The sequence below is a fragment of the Dicentrarchus labrax genome, unplaced genomic scaffold, assembly GCF_905237075.1.
Source record: "Dicentrarchus labrax unplaced genomic scaffold, dlabrax2021, whole genome shotgun sequence".
In the NCBI taxonomy this organism is placed as follows: domain Eukaryota; kingdom Metazoa; phylum Chordata; class Actinopteri; family Moronidae; genus Dicentrarchus; species Dicentrarchus labrax.
In genome coordinates, this window is record NW_026136892.1 from 30,001 (window position 1) to 50,774 (window position 20,774).

A 20,774-nucleotide genomic window follows, 5' to 3' on the forward strand; every position below is an offset into this window, starting at 1 on the left:
GTTATTGTGCCAGAAACAGTATTCACCACCAGAGCAGCACAGACTCCAGGACTGATCATTCCATCCAAACACACAGTCTCTACTGTTTCCTCTCCTGCTGATTCCTCTGTAACTCACTGATATAGAAACTCTTCCTCTCCACTCGACCTCCCAGTAACAGCGACCAGTCAGACCATTTCTACACAGCAGCTGATCCCAGAAGTCAAATCTGTCTGGATGATCAGGATATGACTGATCCTCCTCCACAGCTGTCATCTTCCTGTTGTTGTCAGACAGTTTGATCTTTCTGTTCACTGTGTTTGTGTCGACTGTGAGTTCACAGGAATCTGATGGAGAGAACAAGACACAATACAGCTGCAGGTATTGATCTATCATCTGATCATTGATTGACACTGTGATGATGACATCAGAGCTGTGAATGAGTGATGTCACAGTGTGAAGATGGTTGAATGTGTGCTGCTTTGTTTTCACACTTACACTTCCTCAGACCTGGTCTCAACCATCGGACTCCAGCAGGCTCCACCCTGAAAGGAGGAGGGGGGTCAGAGCAGCATGGAAACATGGACATTACATCGCTCTCATACACAGAGCTTATTCTCTACAAATGGACTTACATCTTCACATGGAGCACTTATTATTAATCAGCTGATAGTCTTTCAGTTCACTGGAGCTTCTGCTGATTGGCCGATGGCTACAGCTCATTATGTTCACTTATTGATGATATATTATTATTATCAGTATTATATTGATGATCATCATAAAGTTCAGACTCAGTTTCCTCTACCAGTCAGTCAGTAAATGAAATGATTAAACCTGCATCAACTGATTTCTTTGTCCACTTGGGGTTCAGTTTATAAAGTAGTTGTGTCTAATGTAACCAGGTTGAAAGTATATCTTTATTTTCTTTGTTTGAAACAAAGTCCTGACAAATATCCAAGAATATGAGTTTGATGAAGTTCATAACATGTTTTGTACATTTGAACAGTATATTTGAACTTTAGTGTTAATACCTGTACTGTCACTTTAAGAGTCTGTGCTTTGCTAACTAGTTCACACTGTGAACAGATTAGAGCTCAAACTGGCCGTGTGATCAGGTCTCTGTCCTCTAAAGCTGTTCTAGTCAATGAATTAATATCAGATTATGATACTGATTTACTGTCTTACTGAGACCTGACTGTGCCACTTGGAGTATGTTAGCCTAAATGACCCCCCCCCGTCATATTAATACTCACATTCCTAGCACCACTGTCAGGAATCTTGGAGTTACCTTTGATCAGGACATGTCCTTTAATTCCAACATAAATCATCCCCACATCTCTTCCTCTCTCTCTCTTTCTGCACTCATTCATGTCCCATTAATGCATGTTACTAACTTCACTTCTTCCCCGGAGTTCTTGTGCTTTCTCGTCTCGCAGGTTCTCATGGATCCTGGTGGAGCCTCAAAATTACTGATATTATTATTATAGTTACTATTATTATTGTCCATTGTTGTTGTCATTGTCATCATCTTCTTCATGTGCACCTTTGTCTCTGACCTTCTCTACCATCCAGAGTCTGTCTCTCTCAACTTCTGTTATGAATTGGTGACATACAAATAAAACTGAACTGAACTGAACTAAACTATATTTAGAATTTTGTATTTCTTAATTGTATTTTCCAATGTCGAAACAAGATATCAGTCCAGAAAAACAGAAATGTCATCACCTTTCCTCTGTCACCTGACTACTACTACTGTATTGATCCGCCTCATACCTGAGAGTGTCCAGTCTCCAGTGTGGATCCTCCAGTCCAGCAGACAGCTTTGTTGCTGAGTCTCCTGGATGATTGTAGCTCAGGTCCAGCTCTCTCAGATGGGAGGGGTTGGAGCTCAGAGCTGAGACCAGAGAAGCACAACCTTCCTCTGTGATCAGACAGCCTGACAGCCTGCAAACACACAGAACAACATGTAGTCCGGTGTAAAAGTACAGGGGTTAAAACAAGTTAATTTGAAATACAAATAATAATTTCAGTGAATTAATTTAATAATTCAGTAATGCAAATAAACTGAAAGTAATTTAGGTTAAAAGCAGTGAAAGATGAAATGTTAACCGATAGATTAACATAAATTCATAATAAATAAAGTAGAGTGTAAATAGTTAATTAAGTAGTTACATTAAACTGTTCTGTATAGTAGCTGAAGAAAAGTGTGTGGTAAACTAAACATGAATTTTCAGATTAGTGTCATTGGTTCATGCTGTTTCATTTGATTGGTTGCTGTAGTTATCACTGAGTGTCACCTGTTGGTAATTGGCCATAGGTAAGGGAGTGAGCGAAAAAGGGGCGGGAGAATCGAGCCAAGAGGACGCCATTTCTGAACGGGAAGGACTGTTTCACGCTTCCTGAAGAGGACTTTACTTCTGCTGCCGTTGGCTTTCATCTCCATCTCTTCATTAACTGTTTCTCCAGGAATTATTCCAGACCGTGAGTTGGATTTTTTATGTGACTGTTAATTGTCACTGAGGATAAGGATTTGCCTGCCGCACCTCACCGAGCAACACACAGGCCTGCAACCTTTATTATTTTTGTGTCCGTGTGTGTGTATGTGTGTGTGTGTGTGTGTGCGTGGGCCCACTATTTTGATTAGTTAAGTAGCATATTTGATCTGAGTTTTATAAGTATAGAGAAATCGTATTAAGGGGTATTAAGATAACTGGCAGCCTTTTTTGGGGAAAACTGATTAGGAGAGACGGCATCCATCCCACTTTGGACGGAGCGGCTCTCTTATCTAGAAATATGGAGAAGTTTATTTCTAAAACCTGACAGTCCAGAGTTAGGACCAGGAAGCAGAGCTGCTGTCTTACACACTTCTCTGCTCTTCCATTAGAACAGTCACCCACCCAAAACCCCATAGAGACTGTGTCTGTCCACCGACCACCTAAATTATTTAAAGAAATAAAGTTAAACATAAAAATCTAATAAAAATTAAAACTAACTCCTCAGTGGCACAAAATAAGAGAATGAAATGTGGGCTGTTAAATATCAGGTCTCTGTCCTCTAAAGCTGTTTTAGTGAATGAATTAATATCAGATTATGATATTGATTTACTTTGTCTTACTGAGACCTGGTTGTCCCACGAGGAGTATGTTAGCCTAAATGAATCCACCCCCCAGTCATATTAATACTCACATTCCTCGAGGCACTGGCCGAGGAGGTGGAGTAGCAGCTATATATGATTCGAGCGTTTTAATGGACCCTAAACCTAAACTAAATTATAATTCATTTGAAAGCCTTGTTCTTAGTCTTTCTCACCCAAACTGGAAAACACTGCAGCCAGTTCTATTTGTTATAGTGTACCGCGCTCCTGGACCGTACTCTGATTTTATATCTGTTATTTCATTTTTGTTTATCTGTTAACTAACAAAGTAAATATTATTTGTGTTAAACTGGAAAACAACTGGTTAGTTAACTATTATTTCATTTATTTGAAAGAGTTGTCTGGGGTCAGTTATTTAAAATAGTGTAGAGTACGTATTAATAGAACCACTGCTTAGTCTAACAAAGTTGTTGGTTATTCAGTCCTTCCAGAAAAATGCGGAGTTCTTTTTGTGATTGGTGCGGGCAAAAATCCTTCATTATGCGGCACGTTTTTTTTAAAAATGCGATGGATATTTATGCAATTTTATGCGATGAAATAAACTTGCAAAAGCAAGCAGCGAAAGTGCGGTGTGTTTGAAAAAATGCGGCCCCGCATAAATATGCGGACTTTGGCTGATTATGCATTGAATTATGCGATTGCATAATTGTGTTTTTTAGGCCATAAAAAGTTTCACACAAAACAGGTAAACCTTTGTGGTAGCTACCTTAATAAATCAAACCCCAACACCCCATCATTCAAGTCCAAGGTGAATTGCTTTAACTTAAGAATTTACTGAGTGTTGGGGTGCTACAAACACATTACATAATAAACATGTTCAAGGAAAGAGACTCAAACTAAATGAACAAAACAATGTTAGGAAGATTACAATTGTGTCCATCAACATAATTCAGGTTTAAAATGGTTATTAGTTGAACAGGTTGACGAATCCTGACCTGAGAGTTTCCAGTTTACAGTGTGGACTCTTCAGTCCAACAGAAAGAAGCTTCAGTCCTGAATCCTGCAGGTTGTTGTTACTCAGGTCCAGCTCTCTCAGACTAGAGGACTGGGAGCTGAGAACTGAGGACAGAGCTTCACAGCTTCTCTCTGAGAGGTTACAGTCACTCAGTCTGTAGAGACAATGATCAACAATAAGAAAAGTAACATTTGTGTCCAGCACTTTATCACTCAGCCAAAACCAAAAACACTTTAAATTAGTTCTGTAAAAATGATATCAGCTAGTGAGGAATTCCCAATGTTGGTGATATATAATAATATTATAATATAATAATTCAGGTTTAAAGTGGTTATCAGTAGTGACGGGAATTGATAAGAATTTAACGATTCTGATTCCATCATCGATATTGCTTATCGATCCGATTCCTTATCGATTCTCATTGGGTGAGGGAATAAGTACAAATTTCTTTGTTTGTATTAACTCGCTTCAATATCTGATCAGAAGACACAGCACAGAGTATACACAAACTATGTGTAGCAACCTCAGAACAAACCTAAAAGTATGTGAGCTACTTCTCAAAGTAAAGTCCAGGGACCCATAGCCTAGGCAGTGTTTCTCAACCAGTATGCCATGGTACGCTCGTGTGTGCCTTGAAAGATTATCAAGAGTGCCTTAGGATTAGGAAATTGTTCATTTTCACATTAATTGGTCCAGACAAAAAAAAAAAAAGTTTTTTAAGACCAACTGCCATTATGTGCCATAAAAACTAAAAACACAGACTGAAATAGGGTGGCCATTTCCTTCACATCAAATAGGAGGACACTTTGCAAACACGGGGACACACAAGCAGATATTTGTTTGGTATGATCCGGTTTTAAATTTTAATGTTTTTCCACCAGATTACATAAAGGTGCATACACATACCACATAGCTAATAATAAATATACAAGATACAGCTCATGACAACGTTCCCTTCCAATTCAGATTACATAGGTCTAATAAACATCATACAGAAACTGTTCTTAATGTTTTTATCTGGATAGATAAAGGTTAACTTTACATTCTCTGTCACTGAGAGCTTGATTGACAGCCTGGTGGTAGCAACTGTGGAATCAACACATGGTTCATTTGAATATTTAAATTAACCATGTGTTGATCGGTCACGAAAATGTAACCAATGAAATTACTTATTTTGACACACATTTTTAGCCAATAAGTATAATAAGTTTTGTGCAGAAAAATTATCATGTCATTTAAAGTTACCTAAGGCATTAATAACAGATGGCGTCTCGTTAGCTCCACTGCTGCTTGACTCACTTGTGTCTCTAAGTAGTAGTGTATCAAATACGCGACAGTCCTGCAAATGAATTGATGCTGTGTGGTCAAATGTTTCTGCATAGTGGAGGTAGTTCCCCCTTTGACGAAATGGAAACATTACAAGTGTTGCAAGTGACCGTTGTCGCCTTGTCGCGTGAAATATAACCAAACTTTAGAGCGATCCTGCCTCAACGCCATGTTTGCTGCGTTCTGAACCAAAACAACGCGGCGTGTGTGTGACGTCATGATGCATTTGCAACGAGCAGAACCGATAAGCGGAATCGTTAAGCGGTTCTTGATTCCCATCCCTAGTTATCAGTTGAACAGGTTGACGAATCCTGACCTGAGAGTTTCCAGTCCAACAGAAAGCAGCTTCAGTCCTGAATCCTGCAGGTTGTTGTTACTCAGGTCCAGCTCTCTCAGACTAGAGGACTGGGAGCTGAGAACTGCGGATAGAGCTTTACAGCTTCTCTCTGAGAGGTTACAGTCACTCAGTCTGTAGAGACAATGATCAACAATAAGAAAAATAACATTTGTGACCAGCACTGCATCACTCAGCCAAAACCATTAACATTTTAAATCAGTTCTGTAAAAATGATATCAGCTAGTGAGGAGTTCCCAATGTTAGTGATATATAATGTCTGTATAATCTCTCTAAGTCGAAAAGATATTAGAGTATTTGAGTGATAATACAGAAATCCAGCTATTTCTGTACTTACAGAGCTTTGTTGGAGGCTTTGACCACTGGCAGCAGCCTCAGAAGAGCCTCCTCTGAAGCAGAGTATTTCTTCAGGTCAAACACGTCTAGATCTTTTTCTGATGACAGTAAGATGAAGACCAGAGCTGACCACTGAGCAGGAGACAGTTTATCTGTGGAGAGACTTCCTGAACTCAGGGTCTGTTGGATCTGATCCACTAGAGAACGATCATTCAGTTCATTCAGACAGTGGAACAGATTGATGATTCTCTCTGCAGAGATATTCTCACTGATCTTCTTCTTGATGTACTGGACTGTTTCCTGATTGGTCTCTGATATCCTTCCTGTCTGTGTCAGCAGACCTCGTAGGAGATTCTGATTGGTTGGCAGTGAAAGACCCAGGAGAAAGCGGAGAAATAAGTCCAGGTGTCCTTGTTGATTCTCTAAGGCCTTGTCCACAGCAGTCTGGTGGAGATATTTTAGATTCCCTTTGTCTGTAATTAATTTAGACCACCAGGATGTTGTTTGTTCTTCTGCCAGCAGATTGACTCCAGAGCTGATGAATGTCAGATGGACATGAAGAGCAGCCAGAAACTCCTGAACACTCAGATGGACGAAGCAGAAGACCTTGTCCTGGTACAATCCACTCTCCTCTTTAAAGATCTGTGTGAACACTCCTGAGTACACTGAGGCTGCTCTGATATCGATGCCACACTCTGTCAGGTCTGATTCATAGAAGATCAGGTTGCCTTTCTGCAGCTGCTCAAAAGCCAGTTTTCCAAGAGACTCAATCATCTTCCTTGTCTTTGGACTCCAGTGGGGATCTGTCTCAGCTCCTCCATCATACTTGATCTTCTTCACTTTGGACTGAACCACCAAGAAGTGGATGTACATCTCTGTAAGGGTCTTGGGCAGTTCTCCTCCCTCTCTGGTCTTCAACACATCCTCCAGAACTGTAGCAGTGATCCAGCAGAAGACTGGGATGTGGCACATGATGTGGACGCTTCGTGATGTTTTGATGTGGGAGATGATTCTGCTGGCCTGCTCCTCATCTCTGAACCTCTTCCTGAAGTAATCCTCCTTCTGTGGATCAGTGAACCCTCTGACCTCTGTCATCATGTCAACACACTCAGGAGGGATCTGATTAGCTGCTGCAGGTCGTGTAGTTATCCAGAGGTGAGCAGAGGGAAGCAGTTTCCCCCTGATGAGGTTTGTCAGCAGCACATCCACTGAGGTGGACTCTGTAACATCAGTCAGGATCTTAGTGTTGTGGAAGTCCAGAGGAAGTCGACACTCATCCAGACCGTCAAAGATGAACACAACCTGGAACTCTTCAAACCTGCAGATTCTTGCTTCTTTGGTTTCAGTGAAGAAGTGATGAACAAGTTCCACCAAGCTGAACTTTTTCTCTTTCAGCACATTCAGCTCTCTGAAAGTGAATGGAAATGTGAACTGTACGTCCTGGTTGGCTTTGTCTTCAGCCCAGTCCAGAGTGAACTTCTGTGTTAAGACTGTTTTTCCAATGCCAGCCACTCCCTTTGTCATCACTGTTCTGATTGGTTCATCTCTTCCAGGTGAGGGTTTAAAGATGTCTTCATGTCTGATTGTTGTTTCTGGTCTGCCTGGTTTTCTGGATGCTGTTTCAATCTGTCTGATCTCATGTTCTTCATTGACCTCTGCAGTCCCTCCCTCTGTGATAAAGAGCCCTGTGTAGATCTGGTTCAGAAGGGTTGGGTTTCCTGCTTTAGCAATCCCCTCAAACACACACTGGAACTTCTTCTTCAGATTGGATTTAAGTTTATGCTGACAAACTCCACCAAAATGTTCTTAATGAAGACAGAAAATATGACCATTAAGTGATTGATGAACAAAATATGACTATTTTATTCCCCTAAAGCAGAAAAAATGATCTGCTCAGATAGAAAATATCTATTTTGTTTCTCACTGAGACTAAAAGTTATGGGGCTAACTTTTTGCCACCAGTCATTCCACTGAAGGGAAGTGGTTGTTGCCCGCATCCAAGAGCACAGATTTTGCTCTGCCGCATTTCACTGTATTAAATAGCTGGTGGCACACACCTGGGGGCAGCTGCTATTTAAAACACGTTTTCTGTGAACCCTTGTGCAGGCAGGTGGCGGTGTGAAACCTTCCTTTAAGAAATTACATCACGAATTGCCATAACATTTACATTTATAAAATACTGAAGTTAGCAACACATCAGTCAGAAGAAAAGGAGTGGTCTCTCTTTGTATATTTAAAAGAAAAATATGATTCTTTTCAAAATTTTAAATACATTGAATCATCATGGCATTGTTATACATTTAAATTTGTGAGTTGTAACCAATTTTGGCTATAAAGAATAAGTATGTGAATATAATTTGGTCCGTCTGTTGAGACATCAGCAAATGTCTCGTTTATCCAGCGAGTTAAATCTTTAGAGAAATCCTCTTACTGCTCTGCACACGGTCAGCCAGCTCCTCCTGCTTCATTCTCCTCAGGAAGTGCACTGTGATCTTCAGAAATGCCTTTCTGCTCCTCCTCTGCTCTTCATCCTCACCATCCAACACCTCCTCATCCTCCCTCTGACTCTCTGAGCATTCTGGGTAATCTGCACTCAGAACCTTCTGGATCTTCTTCAGCTCGTTCTTCACAAAAGTGACAATGTTGTCCTCCAGCAGCTGGAACAGAATATTATATGAATGACTCAATCAAAGTCAAATCATGGAAGCAAACATCAGATCCATGTTGGACAGACTGACAATCCACTGGTCTAAAAAGTGCAGCATGGAGATTATTGTGAACACAATAGATGTAAAAGTAGTTGTTGTCCATGTACAGACCATAAATATGGAGTCCAGGTGTGTTTGATGCTGCTGGGCAGACTGACCACTGGGAACCTCTGAGCTCTCCTGGTCCACTCTGTGGAGGAATCATGAAGAATGAGCTCACATTATGTCTGTCCACACAGAGACAAACACAAGGTAAAGGTCCATGAAGTGATATTTGGATGTGAACAGTGAATCTGATGACTCCCTGTAGTGGTAAAGGTTTACTAGTCCTGCTGATCCCACTGAGAATCAACAGCTCAGTTTGGTTCAGTCCCAACAGCTCTCACCAACCCCTCCATAGAGCTCTCCCTCCCTCACTGTACACTGCTGAAGTGCCCTGGAGCAAGGCACCGAACCTCCAGCTGCTCCAGTGGAGCTACTCAGTGTCTGCTTGTATCAGACTGGTTGTACTGGGCAGCTCCCAGTGTGAATGTGTTTGACTGTGTGAGTGTGAGGCAGCTGCTGCTGAAAGAGTGTTGGTGCTCAGAGAACTTCATCTGAGTCAGTAAAGGTTGAAAAACTGGATATTTCACAACTGAGAGTCTGATAAAAACACATCATTTTGTTTTACCATCAGTTTGAAATCCTCACCTTTGATCAACAGAGTCTTCTTTGAAGTTTATAGGAAGAACCTTTGAGTCATCACTCTTCATGGACACACAGCTGGGTTCAGGTTCAGGACAGTCTGGTCTCTGATGGATCCTGATAGAAAGAAATTCATTAAAGCTCACATATTCAGAAACATTCTCACTGAATCAAAGACTTTGTGAAATGATGTATAATTTGAAATGTTTGAATACAGGGCTGGACAATAAGAACAATGTCTTCAATTACTGACATTATGGACGTGTTACTGAACACAATTTACTGATGTCACACACTTCAACACACTGTCTGAATTCCATATAATTAAAGTGAGAGCAGCTACAACATCTAAGCAGCGAGCAATCAGCTCCCAGTCCAGTCCAGAAGAGCAGAATGTGGAACTGGTCAGACTGGAATGAATCAGGACAAACATCAGCAGTGAGCAACATGAGGAAGGAAATCTGCTCTGATTGATTCAAACACATGTTACTGTTACATTTCTCATTATGAAGCTGAATGTGACAGTTTCTCTTGATACTGATTTGAGATCAGATTGTCCAGCCCTGTTTGAATACTGACAACTACGTACTTTAGCTCAGATAAATGTCTTTGTTTCAAATGGAGAATCAAAGCCTTTGTGACATGGAGAAGAGTCATGGACAGTTAGAGATCCTCATCTCACCTCTGAGCTGTGGTCCTTGTGTCATGTTCACCACACAGAGTGCTTTTAGAGGGAGGGACTCCCTCCTCTCTGTCCTCACACTGATTCATAGCAGAGCCCACACCTCCACACAGACACAATAACATGCTCATTCATTACAGCAAGCGTTACATCACAGAGACACATTAGTTCTCATTGCTCTCAGTAACATGACACAAATATTCAGAGCTGACAGAAATCTTGTTGGAGCCATAAACAGGCTCTGATAACATCAAAACCTCTTACACAGCCCCCAGATTCACACATAAAGTATGTTGACCACAAAATATACTTTACACATTTATGGGTCACAAGAGAAAATCAAGGTCTGTGTCTTTAAGTGACGGCAGCAGGGAGGAGCTAGGTGGTGCTGTAGCTCCCCCTATAATAGCCATAGCACCCGCCCAGCACCCAGAAGAAATGTCTCTGATTTTAACTTAATGTCATGTTTGAATAGTCTTTTTCGTGTTGTTTAAAAATGTGAATTAAAATAATAATTAAAAATATATATTTTAGTCTAAATAAACATGAGGAGCACACATGTGATCTTAATTGGCCAATGGTCGCAGCGTCCGGTGAACCTTTGACCTTAATGTATGGCAGCTTGTTATTGATAGCGAGTTTGGAAATTTAGCAGAGTAAAATACACCAAAATGGATCGTTTTTTGCTCCCTAAACGTTCACGTTCTGAGTCACAACCTGAAGGGAAACAAGACTGTGAAGTTCTATGGTAAGTGCATGATTTTCCCCTCTGTTGGCTTTTACAAACTTAATTAAGTTGGTGGTTGAAGCACAAATCTGGGCTCTTCATAGTTACATCTATGATGCTCCAACAATAGGAACACTGCTGATTCATCATTAGACTAGTGTTGGTAACTGGCTGTGTGATTTCGTGATCTGAGCATTTTAGGCCGAAGCGTGCACGGTGTCTGTTGCCTTCTGTTGCTGCTGTTTGCTGCTCTGTTGTATTCAGGGCTCGACTGTGACTGAATTGTGTGAAATATTATTTTCATAGGTTTACATTGGCAGGGTTATGTATTTTGTATCTATAGCCATTGTGTTGAATACTTTTACATATATATGCTTATTAGTCGTGGAACGAGTATAGTCAATGCGCGTGTGTACGTATATATATATATATATATATACCAAGGGTGGTCCGATGCAACCTCCATAATGAAACACCCCAAGCCGCCACTGGTGTCTCTTTACATCTTATAATCCTATATTTAATGACAAAAATTTAACAGAGAGACAGAACAGTTCACATTTTCTACGCTTTGGAGTGCCCTGTTAGCTGAGGGGTCCTAAGCAACCTCTTAGTCCCCTTAGACCCTTGGCTGGCTCTGGTCCATCTAGAAAGGACTCTGGGACAGTTGAGACCTGGACTGTGCTAAAGGGTCTTCAGTGAAACCAGCTCAGTGTCAGTGTTAGAAGGTTTCTGTATGTGAGCTCTCAACTCTTCATCCATGCTCTTCCCTTCAGAGTATTAACAGTTAAAAATCAACCTCAGCCAAGGTGCTTCGAGCTGTCAGACCAGTTCAGACACATTGTTCACTGATGATGTGAGCTCAGGTTACAATCAAACTGCGTCTGATTCTGCTTAACAAACACTAACAACATTACATGTAAATCTTTCTAAAAGCATCGTCCTTTAACTCAGAGAGAAATTCAAGTACAGAAAGCAAGTTTCAAAGATATATTCTGAAACAGCTCATCAGCATATGGAAACATTTCTACTGTCCAGATAAACAGAGATACAGCACAATGTGATCAAAGTCATCCTGATGATCAAACATTTACACATTTCTCTGGTAGGATTCTCACCTGCTGAACTCACTTCAGGTCGACTTACAGACACTTTCCACCTTCACGTGTGGAGGAAACACTGGGAGAGAAGAAGCAGCTCCTTTCTTCCTCGTCAGTCCTGGTGTCTGTGTGCATTTTATCTGAGGACACCATCATACCCTCAAAACTTCACGGTCCAAGTCTAACAAACACCAGAGTGACGTCAGAACCAGTTAAACAAGAATCAGATTGCACTCTCTGTTGGGGATATGTTTGTATTGTTTCAGATCCATTTTTCATTATAGTTGATGAAGGCTGCAAGAACAAAAGTGCTTTAAACCTCTGAATACATTGTTGGCATTGAAATAGAGTTGCACCTTTCCTCTATCTACAGTCAGTGTCAGAGAAATCACTGATCAGATATGTAGTTCCATTATCTGTCCATTAGATGGTGCTAATTAATCATACAGTGAGCTAAAGATCAGAACTATGTGATGCGGAGCATACATTTGTATCACATGTTTAACATTATTACATATTTAGGAAAGGTTCAGTGTGTAAAATTGAGTGGCATCTAACAGTGTTGTTGCAGATTGCACCTCACTAGCTTCCCTCTCTAATTCCAAACACGAGGGAGAAAGAACAGTGGCTGCAAAATGCCCACCATTGGAATCAAGATTTGTCCTTTCTGGGCTACCGTAGAAACATGGAAGGAGTCCCGCTCCCTCTGTAGATAAGAACTGCTAATTTTAAGGAACTAAAAACACAATGTTCAGGTATTTATACACTAATAAAAACATACCTATGAATAATATATTCCATTTCTGACAATAAATCATTCGCAGTGTTACACAGTGGATCTTCACAAATGACAGAAAAATCTTATTTATCAATATTCTTCTACAGTGACTTCAAGTCTCAAAATCCATCCATGTGACGTCAGAACCAGTTTAACCTGTGGCAGAAACCCAGTCAGTGTCAGAGAAATCACTCACATCAAAGGATGTAGTTCTACTATCTGTCCACTAGATGGTGCTAACTGACCATCTCATTAAATAAAGATCAGCAGAGCATCATTGCTGCTGGCAATTATTTCTGACTATCAACAGGACTCTACAGGTCAGAGTGAACCAGACATTAGGCTCATTCGAGATGAACTGCAGCTGTAAAGAGGACAAGATGAGGCAACAGCAGCAGGAGGTGGTGACAAAAAGCTGCAGTCAAGTCGGGCAGTTTTCAGCATCCCTCAAATAACATAGATAAAGTTAAAAAAAAACAGTACATCGTGTTAATTCCACCTGTAGTTTTTAGACAATTGCTTGGACATTGTTTCATATTCTCAGTGGCTCTAAAAACTACAGCCACCTCATACATGATGTCAGAGCAGTTTAGCATCATTAATGGTAAGGTATTATATATATCCGTACGGAATAAAGTCTGTTTTTGTTCCACTGTGAACGGTTACAATCCAGATATATGTTAAATATGTATTGGATGAATTAATTTCAATGGGAACAAAATTTCTGTTTATCAGTATGATGTTACATTAATGATTGAAGGGGTTTAATTTAATAACATATTTTAAGAGATATTGAAATCAGTTGAGGGATATTGAGACCATACTCACCACATATTGTTGGACACACTGACTAAATGCACAACTAAATGCAATCATGACAGCAATACAGTGATTTATTGTTTCATCTCTGGACTGGTTGCAGTAATGGTAAATGGACCTGTACTTGTATAGCGCCTTTCTAGTCTTCCGACCACTCAAAGCACTTTTACACTACGTGCCACATTCACCCTTTCACACACATTCACTCAGTGATGGCAAAACCCATCGACCAGAAACTAACGCAACCAACAACCTTCCGATTAGGGGTTGACCCGCTCTGCCTCGGCGCCACCAACTGGACTTGAGACTAATTGAACATTACTTTTTATTGCACTGTTATATCCTGTCTGGGTCTGGTGTCCTTCTGATTGTGTAATGTATTGTGCTGTGTGTGTTGTCTCTTCTATTTGTATTTTATCTATTTATTTGCTGTCTCTTCTATTTGTATTTTATCTATTTATTTGCTGTCTATTCTATTTGTATTTTTTCGAATTATTTATTAGGGACTACTGATGCAAATTAGCAGCTTTGCTATAATCCGGCATGTTTACAGAGATGTTTAAATATCGATGTTCATTAATGTGCACTGTCCCTATCCAAAAATAAAGCATTTATTATTATTATAATTATTTGTCCCTCAGCACTTTGTTATTCCTTTAATTCAGCTTATATGAAATAAGGAAATAAGAAATAAGACTTAATCTAGTACAGGATCTGATTCTTAGTGGTTTAAAAACATGCTGTGGTACAACACAACCCAGCAGACCAGAACAGAGCTACATGAAGGTGTTTAAGACCAGTTTAGAATTTATTTTGACCTTTTTGGAGTTGTACAAGCATAAATATACGTTTGCACTGAACTTAAATGATAACAGATTCTTTTGTTTCTTCTGACTTCCTGTCTCCTCACAGTGGCCCTCACAGAGCAGCTGCTGTCTTTAACATGTATAACCTGACTATGTTGTGATTGTAAACTTTATCTGCAGCTCAGCAGCTTGGTAATCAATAATATTTCTATTTATCCATCTTCTCCTTCTCTCTCCCCTTCACTGACTGACAACATGAAGTTTTGCTGTGTATGTGTTAACGTCAGAAAGTAATAAAATGTAGCATTATTAATTAATTTGAAGTGAAAAACAAATACACTAATATAGCTCTGATGCAGCCTCTCGCAGTCTCCCTCAATGTCCCACCTACAACACTATCTGACGGGCAACACATTACAAATGATAGTAGAGTCATAATTCTTTTGAGATAAGTAAAAAGGTAAAGCTTTATTTATATAGCACCTTTTTGACACAGAGATCCAAAGTGCTTTACAAACAACAAATATGGATATAACCATACCCCATCACACAAACATAGGGATCATGTAAATACAAACATAAGGAAGATAAAACAAGGGGGAAGGATGAATTAAATGAGAGACGACAGATGAGAAACAAACAAGGAGATCTATAAAAGGCTTGCCTATAGAGCAGCCGCTTAAAACAGTCCACATGCGTAGATCTTATCCAGACGAACAAAAAATTAAATGAGGGATTTGCCATTATGAATTGGCGCTATACAAATAGAATAGAATAGAGTTGAATTGAATTAATGCCAACATGTCAGTTTGATCACTTTTATATTTGTTGAATGATTCTTTATGGAATGATTGATTTCCTCACTACAGCTGCTCCACAAGTTCACCTCTTTAACACAAGGGATTTCTGACATCAGTCCTTAAAGCTGCAGATTCCTCTCAAATCATTTCAACTTTCTGTCATTTCAAACAACTTTTGGACTCTTTCAGCTCGTCATTAGTTTCTGACTTTATACCTGATCTGTGCTGTTCATTGAACAAACAGCTGAGTTGGTTCTTGATCAGTAGTTTGGTTTACTCTTCTTATGTCTCTCTGTTCAAATGTAAAAATCTGATTAGTGTTTGTTTTATATGAGTTTCCCCAAACGAGCACACAGTCAGTGATGTATGGAAGTATGAGTGAACAATACAAAGTGGAGAATGAAGCTGGATTTAACTAATCCTTCATTTTATACAGTGTTGGATCCATTTGGACAGTTTTGCTTTGACATCATTTAGATGTGGTTTCCAGCATCATTTATTATCTAGAATCATCCCAAAACTTTGATTTCTTTTGATTTCAACCGGACTTATCAAAGTTTGTACATTTGTTCCACGATGACCAAAGATGATGAATTTAGTTCAAATCAAAGCCACTCTTTACACCTTGGAACTATTTTTACACAGATGCTGAATTTGATCCTGAAAGACTCTTGTTTGACATTTGAACACATTTTTTCTTCACAGAAACAAAAGTTTTAAGGCAACAAAGTTCAGTTTTAGACTCAAAGTTGAATATTTGTTCACACTTTAATATTTGAGTCATAAAAACACTTTCCCTCTAACTGTGCTTTCAAAAAGAAGATTTGAAAAACAAGCAGCCACATTTGATCCTAAAAATGTTCATTTTTCTCAGAGTTATAGAAGAAGATCAATTCTTTCTATCATTTCTTTCATCTCTACGTCTGCAGGCTGCACATTACCCTCACACATGATCCCTTCATCCCAGCATCCTTTGCTCTTCTCTTCCTTCAGCCTCCTCTTCCTCCTCTATTACAGTAAACACATCAGGTTGGTACTAACTAACATCAGCTGTGTGTGATCCTGTACAGACTGAACTATCTGGTCAGCAGTGAGAAAGTTTCTCTCTCCCTCCTACAGAGGACACAGAGACACTGAGGAACCAGACCGGGACCAGAACAACCCGAACCCAGGATGAAGAGGTTCAGTGCATGTGGTGTTGAAGGTGTGGAGGTGGATCAGTGTGTCAGAGGAGACTGTGTAGAAGGACAGAGTGCCAGCAGGACAGTCCACATACACTGCTACTCTACGGGAGGAGGAGGAGGAGGAGGAGGAGGAGGAGGAGGAGGAGGAGGAGGAGGAGGAGGAGGAGGAGGAGGAGATTGGTGTTTTTCTGTTATTGTGCCAGAAACAGTATTCACCACCAGAGCAGCACAGACTCCAGGACTGATCATTCCATCCAAACACACAGTCTCTACTGTTTCCTCTCCTGCTGATTCCTCTGTAACTCACTGATATATAAACTCCTCCTCTCCACTCGACCTCCCAGTAACAGCGACCAGTCAGACCATTTCTACACAGCAGCTGAGGACAGAAGTTAAATCTGTCTGGATGATCAGGATATGACTGATCCTCCTCCACATGAATCATCTTCCTGTTGTTGTCAGACAGTTTGATCTTTCTGTTCACTGTGTTTGTGTCGACTGTGAGTTCACAGGAATCTGATGGAGAGAACAAGACACAATACAGCTGCAGTTATTGATCTATCATCTGATCATTGATTGACACTGTGATGATGACATCAGAGCTGTGAATGAGTGATGTCACAGTGTGAAGATGGTTGAATGTGTGCTGCTTTGTTTTCACACTTACACTTCCTCAGACCTGGTCTCAACCATCGGACTCCAGCAGGCTCCACCCTGAAAGGAGGAGGGGGGTCAGAGCAGCATGGAAACATGGACATTACATCGCTCTCATACACAGAGGTTATTCTCTACAAATGGACTTACATCTTCACATGGAGCACTTATTATTAATCAGCTGATAGTCTTTCAGTTCACTGGAGCTGCTTCTGATTGGCCGATGGCTACAGCTCATTATTTTCACTTATTGATGATCTATTATTATTATCAGTATTATATTTGGAACAGAATGTTTACATTGATTACCTTTAAACAGTTTAACATGGAGGTGAATTGGTAAGAGCCGACTAAATATAATATTTCTAATCTGCTAATGCTAGTTAGCATACATTATGAAAGTCCAACTATTATTTGTAGTTAATAAGTTTGATTTTAATATCTGAATTTATGAGGGAAACTGTTTCAAGATGACTGTAGTTGCCTAAAATAGCCGCTAGAGGGCGCACTATGGATGTGATATGTAGTAAATCCAGTAGACGTGAGCGTTGCATGCTGGGATCAAAAACACCTCAGCTAAGCCCGATGCTAACAACTCACGAGTGAAGTTAGTTAATTCCATTTTATGGAAGAAATATTGTTGTTCTCATGTTTATGAGTCTGTACTGGAGCCGAAGTTGTTGCCAGACCGCTGCGACCGGAGGATTTGCTTTCTTTTGTTTATATGATTGAGGACTCTGGAGAGTGTACTAGTTAGCATGCTACGTTGCTAGCAGACATGTAATTGTTCTGTGTGGTTATGATTAAGCAATTTTCTTATCAACAAAAACCAATTGGACTGTAAATGTTATGGAGACACTGAAATGAGTTAATATGCTGAGTTGTGTTTTAGAAATGCATTTATTTTTAGTGTAATGCTAATGTTTACATTTCTGGGCGCCATGTTCAGTGTTAAAGTCAGAGTTAAAAATATGCTATATGTGGGCTAATGCTCATGATTTGTATACATATGGGTTTTTCCTGATATAAATAATGTGTTTCAGTTCATGTTGAGATGATTAAAAATACATAAGGGTGAATATGAATGAGAGACATGATTGATTAGAGATAAGAGATAAGTTGTGTAACATGATTTATTAATACGGGTAAAAAGGAAACAAAACACAATGATGTCTAAGCTTTTAAGGTCTCAGGATATAGTTCATCATTGCTTTTGTTATAAGTTACACTTGAGTTAAAGAGAGATATGATACTGTACAGTAATTGATGAGAGATAATTGGTTTTTTGAGTTGCTGGATCTACATTCTGGGTTTCCTGTGGGATGCGAGGCAGGGTTAGAGAGTATCTGGAATTCTCCATCTTCATCATCTTCCTGAAGATAAGATCTGAGCAAGCGTACAAACAAACACACACATTCTACCCGGGTAGCACATACACATTGAATACACTTGGACGGACATGGATACACACTAAGCTTTTGGACTGGACTTTGACCAACATTGATATCAGACAGCAATAAGCTGTAAAGAAACACTTTCACTTTCAGTTCTTTTATTTCTTTTATATATTGGAATGAATCTGAACTGTGATTCTACTTTTTGTTGATTGTGAAATTGTGTTTACCTTTTTACATTATTATTATTTACATTTACTCACTCCTTGAGTTGAACCTGAGTGCAGTAGTTACTTCTGTTATGAATTGGTGACATTGAACTGAATTGTTGTTTAGGTGACGCCTTTAGTTTTTCTGTTCTGTTGCCTGGATTGCTGTGTTTTTATGTAACCACAAGATGGCGCCTCAATTAGTAAAGCAAACACAGGTAACAATACAGGTGACACAGATGATGAGCTGATGACTGATAAATGTTATTCTATAGGATGAGTTAAGAGCAGTTGAATTTTGCTACTCTAATCTAACTCTAATTTGTACCCCGGGGCCGCTGGAAGTCATTTTGAACAGGGGGGTGCTGTGAAAAACTTGTTTGGTATTTTTGGACAAAAAACCTATGAGCCTATAGGCCTATTTAAAATACATTTTAAAAATAAATAAATAGATTGAGATTCACTACTTTATTGTCATATACACTTCAGTGCACACAGCCAGGGTCTGTAACACACAGACATCATCAGTTCTCAGATGAATATATGCGCTATTAATTAAACTTCACAATAACGCTATAACAATGCAATAGATTTGTTCAGCTGGCATGAACCTGAGTCACTGCACCATCTACGTTTATGTCACACGCGACTCTATTAGCTCCAAAATCCTTTTACACAAACCACAAGGAAATAATCTGACTATTTAAACGTTATTGAACAGTTCTCCACATCCATTACGCAAAGAACACACGATCAAAATAACTCTCCATCTCCATCCCCACCACCTTGCAAAAATACTATAGTGTGACGTTAAACTGCATGAATAGATATGAAAGTGCGCAGCGGCACCATGCTCTCACTTTGAGCTACAGACAGGGTGCCCTGGTTACAGGTGTCCAAATGTCGAGGTGCGCTCTGGGGTCGTGGAGATAAAGTCTCTCATGAGGGGACGAATGTCCAGGGAGTTCAGAATGTCTGTGTGGGCATGCATCAGCGAAAGGTGTGTGAGTCTTTTCTGGGTCATGGTGCTGCCTACCCTTCAAAAGACGCAAGCAAAGAAAGAGCGCTCGGATGAGGCCACGGAGATGGGTAGGCACAGACATAACTCCATCAGTTTTTCTGTCTCTGAAAACATGGCTCTTGTTTGTGGCTGGAGCTTTGTCAAACATGATACTACATCTTGGACTGTGACACACTTAGACCCTCTGTCTTTTGTGACATCGGCAAGCTGCTTGAGAACCTCTTTACTCGACGACCACGAGCCTGACTGACATTGACAACGTAACTTCCGTGAACCTGTGTTGATTAGGCCTCAGAATAATTAAATTAAAATCCAAAATACATGTAATAGCCTACGTGTGTCAAGATCATTTCCCCAAATATTCATAAGGAATTTATAAATTGCTAAATATTTTTAATACATTTTTAAAATCTCCCTCTCGCCACTAGGGGTGCTGCAGCACCCCTACTTCCCGCGGCCATGTTGTACCCTATCCTGAACATAATTACTGATCGAAAATAGACATGTTAAAATAACCAGAGATACTTGAGGACTGTGATAGGTGGAAATTGAATAAAAAAATATTATTTTTACCAGCATAGACACCTTTATTTGACAGTTACGAGACAGGAAGTCATGTGAGAGGGAGAGAGAGAGAGAGAGAGAGAGAGAGAGAGAGAGAGAGGGGATGTGACATGCAGCAAAGGACCGGGATTCGATACGGTCGGCTGCATACGTATACGCATTAAACTTCGCTATGCCATGGCCACCCCACACTAGCTTTGTGTCCCATCTTGGCCACCCCAGTAAAAATGTCCTGCATACGCCACTGCACACGAGGCTAATGCTATGTCTCTCTCTCTCTCTCTCTCTCTCTCTTACGTCTCCGTTTCTCTTTTTAATCCTCTCAGAATCCGGTAGGTTTCCTCATACTCATCCATAATAGACCCTGATGGACAATGACAGGTTGACACCTGAATACTCAAATAAACAATAAAACATACGGCAGGAGGTGTTCAAGGACTGCTCAGAACACAGGAAAATTCAATATCTTCTAAAAAACATAGCAAATATACATTTCCCTGCATTAAACACAACTGATCTCACATCAGTAGTAATTTAGA

At 40.0% G+C, this 20,774-nt stretch overlaps 1 protein-coding gene across 9 annotated transcripts in view; it reads right to left on the reverse strand.

The window, feature by feature from the left end:
* LOC127360598 (NLR family CARD domain-containing protein 3-like) overlaps positions 1-20,774 on the reverse strand; it is a 32,962-nt gene that overhangs the window by 598 nt on the left and 11,590 nt on the right. For 2 of the 9 annotated variants that reach the window (XM_051395030.1, XM_051395028.1), the window contains exons 4-12: positions 9,504-9,614; positions 8,925-9,003; positions 8,537-8,762; positions 6,107-7,910; positions 5,731-5,883; positions 4,069-4,242; positions 1,753-1,923; positions 478-524; positions 1-326 (exon numbers count right to left, since the gene is read on the reverse strand). The exon at positions 1-326 is cut by the window's left edge and continues 598 nt beyond it. In XM_051395030.1, coding sequence (XP_051250990.1) covers positions 1-326; positions 478-524; positions 1,753-1,923; positions 4,069-4,242; positions 5,731-5,883; positions 6,107-7,910; positions 8,537-8,762; positions 8,925-9,003; positions 9,504-9,614 — 3,091 coding nt within the window. Of the gene's footprint in view, positions 327-477; positions 525-1,752; positions 1,924-4,068; positions 4,243-5,730; positions 5,884-6,106; positions 7,911-8,536; positions 8,763-8,924; positions 9,004-9,503; positions 9,615-10,179; positions 10,283-12,024; positions 12,196-14,847; positions 16,910-17,060; positions 17,108-20,774 lie in introns of those variants that run through there. The other 7 variants (XM_051395029.1, XM_051395027.1, XM_051395031.1 and 4 more) reach the window with 6 other exon arrangements.